Here is a 14,974-nt window from a genome sequence, read left to right on the forward strand (position 1 = left end):
TAATTATATGTACAGAAATGTTGATATTAATCTTTGATTGTTTGAAGTTAATAAATGGTACAGTATTTACTGTCTCCCGGAGCACAGTCATTTGAACCTACTGTACCTCGTCCGTAGGTAACCAATTAACATTTTGTTAAGAGTTCACGTTGAAGGTGTTATATTAGTCTCCTCTCTCCAGCACAGTATTATTGAACGCGAGTCTTGCACACACACAGATTCTTACACCACCAGGGCAGCCCAAGGTGTATACAGATCAGTCAGGCTGCACCGTACCAGCTTCTAACGTAACGTTTGTGTTTTATAACCAATCCCCCATAGGGGGATTTTTCGGCCGTTTGAGATACCTCTAATAATTACCTTCCTCTTCCAAAACTAACAGAGCTAAATATTTACATTTTACAGACAGAAGAGCCAAAGGATAAGGCAACATTTTGGCGACGGTACAATTTGTCTGCATACATTATTTAACTCAATAAATATTTTACGAAAAAGTGGCCGAACCATCACCGCTCTCCCCTACTGTACATTACATGATCTAGTTTCTTTATTAAGTCGTACATATGTCTATATTCAGGATACAGAAAGTTTAGAATCATAACACCAACACACTGTTATGTGATAATTATTGAGTAAATTGTCATACGAATATTTAGAAATAGTGCAGTATTTCTCTGGAGGCTAGTTGCTCCTTGGACGATACTTTTTATGCTAGTTGCTCCTTGGACAATACTTTTTATGCTAGTTGTTCCTTGGATGATTCTCTTCAGGCTAATTGCTCCTTGGACGATTCTCTTCATGCTAATTGCTCATTGGACGATTCTCTTCAGGCTAGTTGCTCCTTGGACGATTCTCTTTATGCTAGTTGCTCCTTGGTCGACGAGAGGTCGAGTGGAGGTTCTTGGGGGAATGAGTGTGGTGTTGTGGAGGAGTTGTTGGTCTTAATTCGGTCTTCAACATCTTGGAGAGTCTCGGGCATAGGCTTTAGGTTGGTTTCAGGCAGGAAGGAAACGACTAAGCTTAATAAGAATCCCGACCCGGCAATCGTCACCCCCGGCGACCACCACACCTTCTGCGCCTGTGTCAAGAATATGAAGCGTAAGTTCAGTGAGTGATTACTTACATATGGCCTATTAGTGTACCGGCATATATTATTTTTTTTAGCTTTTTTAGTCTTTCAGCTTGAGAAAATGACTATTGTTTGTAAACATGTACCGCCTAAGTACACTGTAGGCATGCACTGTATATGTACATTGTATATCTGCATTGGCTATATATGCAAGTAAATCACTGTAGGTGCGCGTGATCTAGGTATATGCTGATAACCACAAGGAAAGAAGAAAACACGAAGTTCCCAAGCGCTTTCGTGTAGGTTAAGACTAGATTAGGCCAAGTCAGGACGGGATAGGTAAGGCAGCCACTCACCAGGACATCAGTGACCACGGGGACTATGACACAACCGACACCCGCCATGGAGACGCACACAGCTGTACCTCGAACCCTGATACTGGTCGGGAAGAGCTCACTGGTATACATGGCGATCGTCTGCAAGTAATTGAATCCCTAAGTTGTACGCAAACCCAACATTTTCCTGTATATGTATAGAGATAGATAGATAGATAGAGTGAAACCTCCATATAACAGACCTCGACATAATGGTTATATTGTACCAGCTCGAATAAACGGACTTCTTTCGCTATATAAAGTCCGTTAAATGGAGGTCTAGCATCTAACGGAATGAATCTCTATCTAATATGGACTCCCTCCTCCCACCTCTGCACATAATTCGTTAAATAGAAAGTTCCACTGTAGGTGCATGGAACAAGAATAAGATGCACTATGTGAACTAACCTGATAGGCTCCGGACCCCAGGCAGAAGGCAGCCATAACGAAGACCCATCTCAACCACGACATATCTGAAACACATCCAATAATTATGTTTAAAGGGAGAGGCAGATTGTCCGAAAATCTGTGAGTCATCAGGTTTATATATACATGCGGAACTGTATACTTGCATTGTTTATATATACATGCTGAACTGTATACTGTACCTGCATTGTCTACATACATGCTGAATCTATGGTAACCTGTAATAACGATTTTACTGATATCAATGTTTCTGACTCCAGGATATATATATATATATATATATATATATATATATATATATATATATATATATATATATATATATATATATATATATATATATATATATATATATATATATATACATATATATATACATATATATAAACAATAACAGATAACTTGCCTGGGGGAACAACCATGTCGAGTAGTATGAACACAGCACTCAAAAAACCACCTCCGCCTATTATTTTTCGTCTGCCCAATTTGTGGTTTGCGGGTATTGTGGCCAGGTAGGCTATGGCCTGCAGGGCCCCTAGTAACCCCACGTAGAAAAAAGGGCTGGTGCTGGACAAGAGGAAAATTTTAGGTATTAAAAGACAACAATGGAAAGTAGATTCTAAAAGCCATCTTGTTTCAATCGACTTAAGTGTTTATGATTATAAATTATGCGTCGAACGGTTTGTAAATAAACATTAAAACTAGGCTTTCGTGAACTGATTATGTGATATACAGTTTTTTTCCGCATAGTATAAAGGAAGCTACAGTGAATGATGGGGTATATGAGAGAGAGAGAGAGAGAGAGAGAGAGAGAGAGAGAGAGAGAGAGAGAGAGAGAGAGAGAGAGAGAGAGAGAGAGAGAGAGTTTTTTTTATACCTCGTGAAGTTATTAGCATTGAGTGTTATGGCGAAGAAGATGATGTTTACCAGGAACCACATCAGAGGTGTCACCAACATAATCACTAACATGGCTGGGGACCTGAAGTACTGACACATGGCTTTCATCTTCTCTACCAAACGCTTACTGGCGGCCTCTTTGGGGGACTGCTGACCCTGGACTTCCTGCGGGCTGGTTGGCGGTTCCTGTGACTGCTGTGAATATAATAAACTTTGGACATGTATACAATCAACAAAAAGTCCCACGTTACCCAATAATTATGTTAAAACTTGATATAAATATATAATGGTGTATACTCCTTGTTTTCAGCTCACAGATAATATTATATTACACTGAAACTATATAAAAAAGGAGACATTATATTAATTTAATGCTTTCAGTAAAACAAAATGGGGGCTAAACTTCAGGTAACTCTCTCTCTCTCTCTCTCTCTCTCTCTCTCTCTCTCTCTCTCTCTCTCTCTCTCTCTCTCTCTCTCTCGTAGCTCGACAGTGCTCACCTTTCTGAGTTTGTCGAGAAAAGGCTTGAAGGTGCCCGGAATGGGTGAGCGGTTATACTCCGAAGCTCTTACTAACAGCTCTGCCGCCTCCTTCCCACGGCCGTGTTGTGCCAGCCAGCGGGGTGACTCATTCAAGGTCCTGCCACAACAAGCGTAAACATTACTCATAAATAGATGGTTGTACTCATAGATAGATGGTAATACTCATAGACAGATGGTAAAATACATAGATGGTTACACTCATAGATAGAAAAATAATACTCACAGATAGCAAAGCAGTATGAGGCAGACAGGTAAGGCACATATCAGCTGGAGGTAGCGCCACTCCCTGACGAAGTAGCCAGAGATGGCGAAGACGACCAGGAATAAGCCGTAAGGTATTCCCATAAATATCCCCACGACAGACCGGTATTTGGGAGGTGTCGTCTCCATCACTGCAGGGGTTCAAAGGCCTATGTTAGTATTATGGTGATGGTGTCGAATCATAAGCTGAGGTTGTTTTACATTTTAAGACTTACTACTGTATGTACCCAACTTACAGCTGACTATAAGGACTTGCGTTACATTTTTTACTTTACTGTCTTTTTGATGCAGGTGATTAACTTATAAGGACTTACACAAGACATTATAGGTGATTACCTTATATAAGAACTTACACAAGACATTATAGGTGATTAACTTATATAAGGACTTACACAAGACATTATAGGTGATTAACTGATAAGGACTTAAACAAGACTTTTAGGAGATTAACTTATAAGGACTTACAGTACACAAGACATTATAGGCGATTAACTTATATAAGAACTTGCAAAAGACATTATAGGTGATTAACTTATATAAGGACTTACACAAGACATATTAGGTGATTAACTTATATAAGGTCTTACACAAGACATTATAGGTGATTAACTGATAAGGACTGACACAAGACATTATAGGTGATTAACTTATAAGGACTTACACAAGACATTATAAGTGATTAAATGATAAGGACTTACACAAGACTTTATAGGTGATTAACTGACAAGGACTTACACAAGACATTATAGGTGATTAACTTATAAGGACTTACACAAGACATTATCGGTGATTAACTTATAAGGACTTACACAAGACATTATAGGTGATAAATTTATAAGGACTTACACAAGATATAATAGGTGATTAACTTATAAGGACTTTCACAAGACATTATAGGTGATTTACTTATAAGGACTTACACAAGACATTATAGGTGATTAACTTTTAATGACTTACACAAGACATTATAGGTGATTATTTATAAGGACTTACGCAAGACATTATAGGTGATTAACTTATATAAGGACTTACACAAGACATTATAGGTGATTAAATTATATGGACTTACACAAGATATTATATGTGATTAACTTATATATGGACTTACAGAAGACATTATAGGAGATTAAATTATAGGAACTTACACAAGACATTATGGGTGATTATCTTATATAAGGAATTACACAAGACATTATCGGTGAATAACATATAAGGACTTACACATGACTTTTTAAGTGATTAAATTATAAGGACTTACACAAGACATTATAGGTGATTTAACTATATGGACTTACACAAGACATTATAGGTGATTAACTTATAAGGACTTACACAAGACATTATAGGTGATTATCTTATAAGGACTTACACAAGATATTATGGGTGATTAACTTATATAAGGACTTACACAAGACATTATAGGTGATTAAATTATAAGGAATTACACAAGACATTATAGGTGATTAACTTATAAGGACTTACACAAGATATTATAGGTGATTAAATTATACGGACTTGCACAAGATATTATAGGTGATTAATTTATATATGGACTTACACAAGATATTATAGGTGATTAACTTATAAGGACTTACACAAGATATTATAGGTGATTAAATTATACGGACTTACACAAGATATTACAGGTGATTAACTTATATAAGGACTTGCACGAGACATTATAGGTGATTAACTTATATAAGGACTTACACTAGACATTATAGGTGATTAACTTATATAAGGACTTACACAAACATTATAGGTGATTAATTTGTATAAGGACTTACACAAGACATTATAGGAGATTAAATTATAAGAACTTACACAAGACATTATAGGTGATTAACTTATATAAGGACTTACACAAGATATTATAGGTGATTATATTATACGGACTTCAAGATATTATAGGTGATTAACATATATAAGGACTTACACAAGATATTATAGGTGATTAACTGATATAAGGACTTACACAAGATATTATAGGTGATTAACTTATATAAGGACTTACACAAGACATTATAGGTGATTAAGTTTTACGGACTTACACTAGATATTATAGGTGATTAACTTGTATAAGGATTTACACAAGACATTATAGGAGACTAAATTATAAGGACTTACACAAGTCTTAATAGGTGATTAACTTATAAGGACTTACACAAGACATTATAGATGATTAACGTATAAGGACTTACACAAGACAGTATAGGAGATTAACTTATAAGGACTTACACAAGATTAACTTATATAAGAACTTACACAAGACAATATAGGTGATTAACGTATATATGGACTTACACAAGACATTATAGGTGATTAACTGATAAGGACTTAAACAAGACTTTTAGGAGATTAACTTATAAGGACTTACACAAGACATTATAGGTGATTAACTTATATAAGGACTTACACAAGACATTATAGGTGATTAACTGATAAGGACTTACACAAGACATTATAGGTGATTAACTTATAAGGACATACACAAGACATTATAGGTGATTAAATTATAAGGACTTACACAAGACATTATAGGTGATTAACTTATATAAGGACTTACACAAGATTTTATAGGTGATTAAATTATATGGACTTACACAAGATATTATAGGTGATTAACTTATATAAGGAATTACACAAGACATTATAGGTGATTTACTTATATAAGGACTTACACAAGACATTATAGGTGATTAACTTGTATAAGGACTTACACAAGGCATTAAAGGTGATTAACTTATAAGGACTTACACATGACATTATAGGTGATTAAATTTTAAGGACTTACACAAGATATTATAGGTGATAAAATTATAAGGACTTACACAAGATATTATAGGTGATTAACTTATATAAGGACTTACACAAGACATTATAGGTGATTAAATTATATGGACTTACACAAGACATTATAGGTGATTAACTTAGAAGGACTTACACAAGATATTATAGGTGATTAACTAATAAGGACTTACACAAGATATTATAGGTGATTAAATTATACGGACTTACACAAGATATAGTAGGTGATTAACTTATAAAAGGACTTACACAAGACATTATAAGTGATTAACTTATATAGGGACTTACACTAGACATTATAGGAGATTAACTTATAAGGACTTACACAAGACATTATAGGTGATTAAATTATAAAAGGACTTACACAAGACATCATAGGTGATTAAATTATAAGGACTTACACAAGGCATTATAGGTGATTAAATTTTAAGGACTTACACAGGACATTATAGGTGATTAACTTAAAAGGAGTTACACAAGATATTATAGGTGATTAACTTATATAAGGATTTACACAAGATATTTTATGAGATTAAATTATAAGGACTTACACAAGACATTATAGGTGATTAACTTATATAAGGACTTACACAAGACATTATAGGTGATTAAATTATAAGGACTTACACAAGACATTATAGGTGATTAACTTATAAGAACTTACACAAGATATTATAGGTGATTAACTTATATAAGGACTTACACAAGACATTATAGGAGATTAAATTATAAGGACTTACACAAGACATTATGGGTGATTAACTTATATAAGGACTTACACAAGACATTATCGGTGATTAACTTAAAAGGACTTAAACATGACTTACAGGTGGTTAAATTATAAGGACGTACACAAGACATTATAGGTGATTAAATTATATGGACTTACACAAGACTTTATAGGTGATTAACTTAGAAGGACTTACACAAGACATTATAGGTGATAAAATTATAAGGACTTACACAAGATATTATAGGTGATTAACTTATATACGGACTTACACAAGACATTATAGGTGATTAAATTATAAGGACTTACACAAGACATTATAGGTGATTAACTTATAAGGACTTACACAAGATATTATAGGTGATTAACTTATAAGGACTTACACAAGATATTATAGGTGATTAAATTATACGGACTTACACAAGATATAGTAGGTAATTAACTTATGTAAGGACTTACACAAGATATTATAGGTGATTAACTTATATAAGGACTTACACAAGATATTATATGTGATTAACTTATATAAGGACTTAAACTAGACATTATATGTGATTAACTTATATAAGGACTTACATTAGACATTATAGGTGATAAATTTATAAGGACTTACACAAGACATTATAGGTGATTAACTTATAAAAGGACTTACACAAGACATTATAGGTGATTAAATTATAAGGACTTTCACAAGACATTATAGGGGATTAAATTATAAGGACTTACACAGGACATTATAGGTGATTAACTTAAAAGGAGTTACACAAGATATTATAGGTGATTAACTTATATAAGGATTTACACAAGATATTATACGAGATTAAATTATAAGGACTTACACAAGACATTATAGGGGATTAACTTATATAAGGACTTACACAAGACATTATAGGTGATTAAATTATAAGGACTTACACAGGACATTATAGGTGATTAACTTAAAAGGAGTTACACAAGATATTATAGGTGATTAACTTATATAAGGATTTACACAAGACATTATAGGAGATTAAATTATAAGGACTTACACAAGACATTATGGGTGATTAACTTATATAAGGAATTACACAAGACATTATCGGTGAATAACTTATAATGACTTACACATGACTTTATAGGTGATTAAATTATAAGGACTTACACAAGACATTATAGGTGATTAAATTTTAAGGACTTACACAGGACATTATAGGTGATTAACTTAAAAGGAGTTACAAAAGATATTATAGGTGATTAACTTATATAAGGATTTACACAATATATTATATGAGATTAAATTATAAGGACTTACACAAGACATTATAGGTGATTAACTTATATAAGGACTTACACAAGACATTATAGGTGATTAAATTTTAAGGACTTACACAAGATATTATATGTGATTAACTTATATAAGGACTTACACAAGACATTATAGGAGATTAAATTATAAGGGCTTACACAAGACATTATGGGTGATTGACTTATATAAGGAATTACACAAGACATTATCGGTGAATAACTTATAGGGACTTACACATTACTTAATATGTGATTAAATTATAATGGAGTTACCCAAGACATTATAGGTGATTAAATTATATGGACTTACACAAGACATTATAGGTGATTAACTTATAAGGACTTCCACAAGACATTATAGGTGATTAACTTATAAAGACTTACACAAGATATTATGGGTGATTAACTTATATAAGTACTTACACAAGACATTATAGGTGATTAAATTATAAGGACTTACACAAGACATTATAGGTGATTAACTTATAAGGACTTACACAAGATATTATAGGTGATTAACTTATAAGGACTTACACAAGATATTGTAGGTGATTAAATTATACGGACTTACACAAGATAATATAGGTGATTAATTTTTATATGGACTTACACAAGATATTATAGGTGATTAACTTATAAGGTCTTACACGAGATATCATAGGTGATTAAATTATAAGGACTTACACAAGATATTTTAGGTGATTAACTTGTATATGGATTTACACAAGACATTATAGGAGATTAAATTATAAGGATTACACAAGATATAATAGGTGATTAACTTATAAGGACTTACACAAGACATTATAGATAATTAACTTATAAGGACTTACACAAGACAGTATAGGAGATTAACTTATAAGGACTTACACAAGACATTATAGGTGATTAACGTATATATGGACTTACACAAGACATTAAAGGTGATTAACTGATAAGGACTTAAACAAGACTTTTAGGAGATTAACTTATAAGGACTTACACAAGACATTATAGGTGATTAACTTATATAAGGACTTACACAGGACATTATAGGTGATTAACTGATAAGGACTTACACAAGACATTATAGGTGATTAACTTATAAATACTTACACAAGATATTATAGGTGATTAACTTATACGGTCATACACAAGACATTATAGGTGATTAAATTATAAGGACTTACACAAGACATTATAGGTGATTAACTTATATAAGGACTTACACAAGATTTTATAGGTGATTAAATTATAAGGACTTACACAAGATATTATAGGTGATAAACTTATATAAGGAATTACACAAGACATTATAGGTGATTAACTTATATAAGGACTTACACAAGACATTATAGGTGATTAACTTGAATAAGGACTTACACAAGGCATTAAAGGTGATTAACTTATAAGGACTTACACATGACATTATAGGTGATTAAATTTTAAGGACTTACACAAGACATCATAGGTGATAAAATTATAAGGACTTACACAAGATATTATAGGTGATTAACTTATATAAGGACTTACACAAGACATTATAGGTGATTAAATTATAGGGACTTACACAAGACATTATAGGTGATTAACTTATAAGGACTTACACAAGATATTATATGTGATTAACTTATAAGGACTTACACAAGATATTATAGGTGATTAAATTATACGGACTTACACAAGATATAGTAGGTGATTAACTTATATAAGGACTTACACAAGATATTATAGGTGATTAACTTATATGAGGACTTACACAAGATATTATATGTGATTAACTTATATAAGGACTTAAACTAGACTTTATTAGTGATTAACTTATATAAGGAATTACACTAGACATTATAGGTGATTAACTTATAAGGACTTACACAAGACATTATAGGTGATTAAATTATAAAAGGACTTACACAAGACATTATTGGTGATTAAATTATAAGGACTTACACAAGGCATTATAGGTGATTAAATTATATGGACTTACACAGGACATTATAGGTGATTAACTTATATAAGGATTTACACAAGATATTATATGAGATTAGATTATAAGGACTTACACAAGACATTATAGGTGATTAACATATATAAGGACTTACACAAGACATTATAGGTGATTAAATTATAAGGACTTACACAAGATATTATATGTGATTAACTTATATAAGGATTTACACAAGACATTATAGGAGATTAAATTATAAGGACTTACACAAGACATTATGGGTGATTAACTTATATAAGGAATTACACAAGACATTATCGGTGAATAACTTATAATGACTTACACATGACTTTATAGTTGATTAAATTATAAGGACTTACACAAGACATTATAGGTGATTAAACTATATGGACATACACAAGACATTATAGGTGATTAACTTATAAGGACATACACAAGACATTATAGGTGATTAACTTATAAGGACTTACACAAGATATTATGGGTGATTAACTTATATAAGGACTTACACAAGACATTATAGGTGATTAACTTATAAGGACTTACACAAGATATTATAGGTGATTAACTTATATAAGGACTTACACAAGATATTATAGGTGATTAACTTATATAAGGACTTACACAAGATATTATAGGTGAATAACTTATATAAGGACTTACATAAGATATTATAGTTGATTAACGTATAAGGACTTACACAAGATATTATAGGTGATTAAATTATAAAGACTTAGTCAAGACATTATAGGTGATTAAATTATAAGGACTTACACAAGATATTATAGGTGATTAAGTTTTAAGGACTTACACTAGATATTATAGGTGAATAACATATATAAGGACTAACACAAGACATTATAGGAGATTAAATTATAAGGACTTACACAAAACATTATAGGTGATTAACTTATATAAGGAATTACACAATACATAATAGGTGATTAAATTATAAGGACTTACACAAGGCATTATAGGTGATTAACTTGTAAGGACTTACACATGACATTATAGGTGATTAAATTATAAGTATTTAAACAAGACATTTTAGGTGATTAAATTATAAGGACCTAAACAAGACATTATAGGTGATTAACTTATAAGGACTTACACAAGATATTATAGGTGATTAACTTATATAAGGACTTACACAAGACATTGTAGGAGATTAGATTATAAGGACCTACACAAGGCATTATAGGTGATTAGCTTATAAGATCTTACACATGACATTATAGGTGATTAAATTATAAGGACTTAAACAAGACAGTATAGGTGATTAAATTATAAGGACCTTCACAAGACATTATAGGTGATTAACTTATAAGGACTTACACAAGATATTATAGGTGATTAACATATATGGACTTACACAAGATATTATAGGTGATTAACTTATATAAGGACTTACACAAGACATTATAGGTGATTAATTAAAAGGATTTACACAAGACATTATAGGTGATAAACTTATATAAGGATTTACACAAGACATTATAGGAGATTAAATTATAAGCACTTACACAAGACATTATAGGTAATTAACTTATTAAAGTGACTTACTCAAGACATTATAGGTGATTAAATTATAAGGACTTACACAAGACATTATAGGTGATTAACTTATATAAGGACTTACACAATATTTTATAGGTGATTATATTATAAGGACTTAAACAAGATATTATAGATGATTAAATTATATAAGGACTAACACAGGACATTATAGGAGATTAAATTATAAGGTCTTACACAAGACATTAGAGGTGATTAACTTATATAAGGAATTACACAAGACACTATAGGTGTTTAACTTATAAGGACTTACACAAGATATTATAGGTGATTAACTTATATAAGGACTTACACATGACATTATAGGAGATTAAATTTTAAGGACTTACACAAGACATTATAGGTGATAAAATTATAAGGACTTACACAAGATATTATAGGTGATTAACTTATATAAGGACTTACACAAGACATTATAGGTGATTAAATTATAAGGACTTACACAAGACATTATAGGTGATTAACTTATAAGGACTTACACAAGATATTATAGGTGATTAACTTATAAGGACTTACACAAGATATTATAGGTGATTAACTTATATAAGGACTTACACAAGACATTATAGGTGATTAAATTATAAGGACTTACACAAGACATTATAGGTGATTAACTTATATAAGGACTTACACTAGACATTATAGGTGATTAACTTATAAGGATTTACAGAAGACATTATAGGTGATTAACTTATAAAAGGACTTACACAAGACATTATAGGTAATTAAATTATAATGTTGTGATTAACTTGTGTGGTTTATACAAGATATTATAGTTGATTATTTGGACTTACAGAAGCGTTGATGTTGATTAACTTATGTGGACTTTAAGATATTTAGGTGATTAACTTTGAGGATTTTGATGTTATAGGTGATTAATGTAGTTCTTACACAAGTATTATAGGTGATTAAATTATATGGACACGAATATTATGTTATTGATTATAGGATACTGAGATATTATAGGTGATTCACTTATAAGTTCTTACACAAGAAATTATAGGTGATTAAATTATAAGGACTTAAACATGACATTATAGGTGATTAACTTATAAGGACTTACACAAGATATTATAGGTGATTAACTTATAAGGACTTACACATGATATTATAGGTGATAAACTTATAAGGACTTACACAAGATATTATAGGTGATTAACTTATAAGGACTTACACATGACATTATAGATGATTAACTTATAAGGACTTACACAAGATATTATAGGTGATTAACTTATAAGGAATTACACATGACATTATAGGTGATTAACTTATAAGGACTTACACAAGATATTATAGGTGATTAACTTATAAGGACTTACACAAGTCATTATAAGTGATTAACTTATTAGGAGTTACACAAGACATTATAAGTGATTAACTTATAAGGACTTACACAAGACAATATAGGTGATTAACTTATTAGGACTTATACAAGACATTATAAGTGATTAACTTATATAGAATTACACAAGATATTATAGGTGATTAACTTATAAGGACTTACACAAGATATTATAGGTGATTAACTTATAGGGACGTACACAAGACATTATAGGTGATTAACTTATAAGGGCTTTCACAAGACATTATAGGTGATTAACTTATATAGACTTACACAAGATATTTCAGGTGCTTAACTTATAAGGACTTACACAAGACATAATAGGTGATTAACTTATAAGGACTTACACAAGACATTATCGGTGATTAACTTATAAGGAGTTACACTAGACATTATAGGTGATTAACTTATAAGGACTTACACAAGATATTATAGGTGATTAACTTATAAGGACTTACACAAGATATTATAGTTGATTAACTTATAGGGACTTACACAAGACATTATAGGAGATTACTAATAAGGACGTACACAAGACTTTATAGGTGATTAACATATAAGGACTTACACAAGATATTATAGGTGATTAACTTATAAGGACTTACACATGACATTATATGTGACTAACATATAAGGACTTACACAAGATATTATAGGTGATTAACTTATAAGGACTTACACATGACATTATAGGTGATTAACTAATATAGACTTACACAAGATATTATAGGTGATTAACTTATAAGGACTTACACAAGATATTATAGGTGATTAACTTATAGGGACGTACACAAGACATTATAGGTGATTAACTTATTAGGACTTACACAAGACATTATAGGTGATTAACTTATAAGGACTTACACAAGACATTATAGGTGATTAACTTATAAGGACTTACACAAGACATTATAGTTGATTAACTTATAAGGACTTACACAAGACATTATAGGTGAATAACTTATAAGGACTTACACAAGACATTATAGGTGATTAACATATACGGACTTATACAAGTCATTATATGTGATTAACTTATAAGGACTTACACATGACATTATAGATGATTAACTTATAAGGACTTACACAAGATATTATAGGTGATTAACTTATAAGGACTTACACAAGACATTATAGGTGATTAACTTATATAGACTTACACAAGATATTATAGGTGATTAACTTATAAGGACTTACATGATATTATAGGTGATTAACTTATAGGACGTACATAAGACATTATAGGTGATTAACTTATAAGGACTTACACAAGATATTATAGGTGATTAACTTATAGGACGTACACAAGACATTATAGGTGATTAACTTATAAGGACTTACACAAGACATTATAGGCGATTAACTTATAAAGATCATATACCAAGATATCATAGGTGATTAACTTATAAGGACTTACACACGATATTATAGGTGATTAACTTATAAGGACTTACACATGACATTATAGGTGATTAACTTATAAGGACTTACACAAGATTTTATAGGTGATTAACTTATAAGGAATTACACATGACATTATAGGTGATTAACTTATTAGGACTTACACAAGATATTATAGGTGATTAACTTATAAGGACTTACACATGACATTATAGGTGATTAACTTATATAGACTTACACAAGATATTATAGGTGATTAACTTATAAGGACTTACGCAAGATATTATAGGTGATTAACTTATAGGGACGTACAC

The 14,974-nt window shown here is 31.1% G+C and overlaps 1 protein-coding gene across 1 annotated transcript; it reads right to left on the minus strand.

Moving 5' to 3' along the window:
* Positions 1-6: 6 nt before the first annotated feature.
* Positions 7-3,694, minus strand: LOC121863009 (organic cation transporter protein-like). The gene is made up of 7 exons (XM_042361473.1): positions 3,532-3,694; positions 3,267-3,405; positions 2,747-2,961; positions 2,276-2,436; positions 1,852-1,916; positions 1,426-1,545; positions 7-1,078 (listed from the first exon to the last, which is right to left on the minus strand). The coding sequence occupies exons 1-7, from the start codon at positions 3,651-3,653 to the stop codon at positions 857-859; spliced, it is 1,044 nt and encodes a 347-aa protein (XP_042217407.1). The 5' UTR covers positions 3,654-3,694; the 3' UTR covers positions 7-856.
* Between the last annotated feature and the right edge of the window lie 11,280 nt (positions 3,695-14,974).

Source organism: Homarus americanus, unplaced genomic scaffold (assembly GCF_018991925.1).
Source record: "Homarus americanus isolate GMGI-L3 unplaced genomic scaffold, GMGI_Hamer_2.0 scaffold24922, whole genome shotgun sequence".
NCBI classification, from domain to species: Eukaryota; Metazoa; Arthropoda; class Malacostraca; order Decapoda; family Nephropidae; genus Homarus; species Homarus americanus.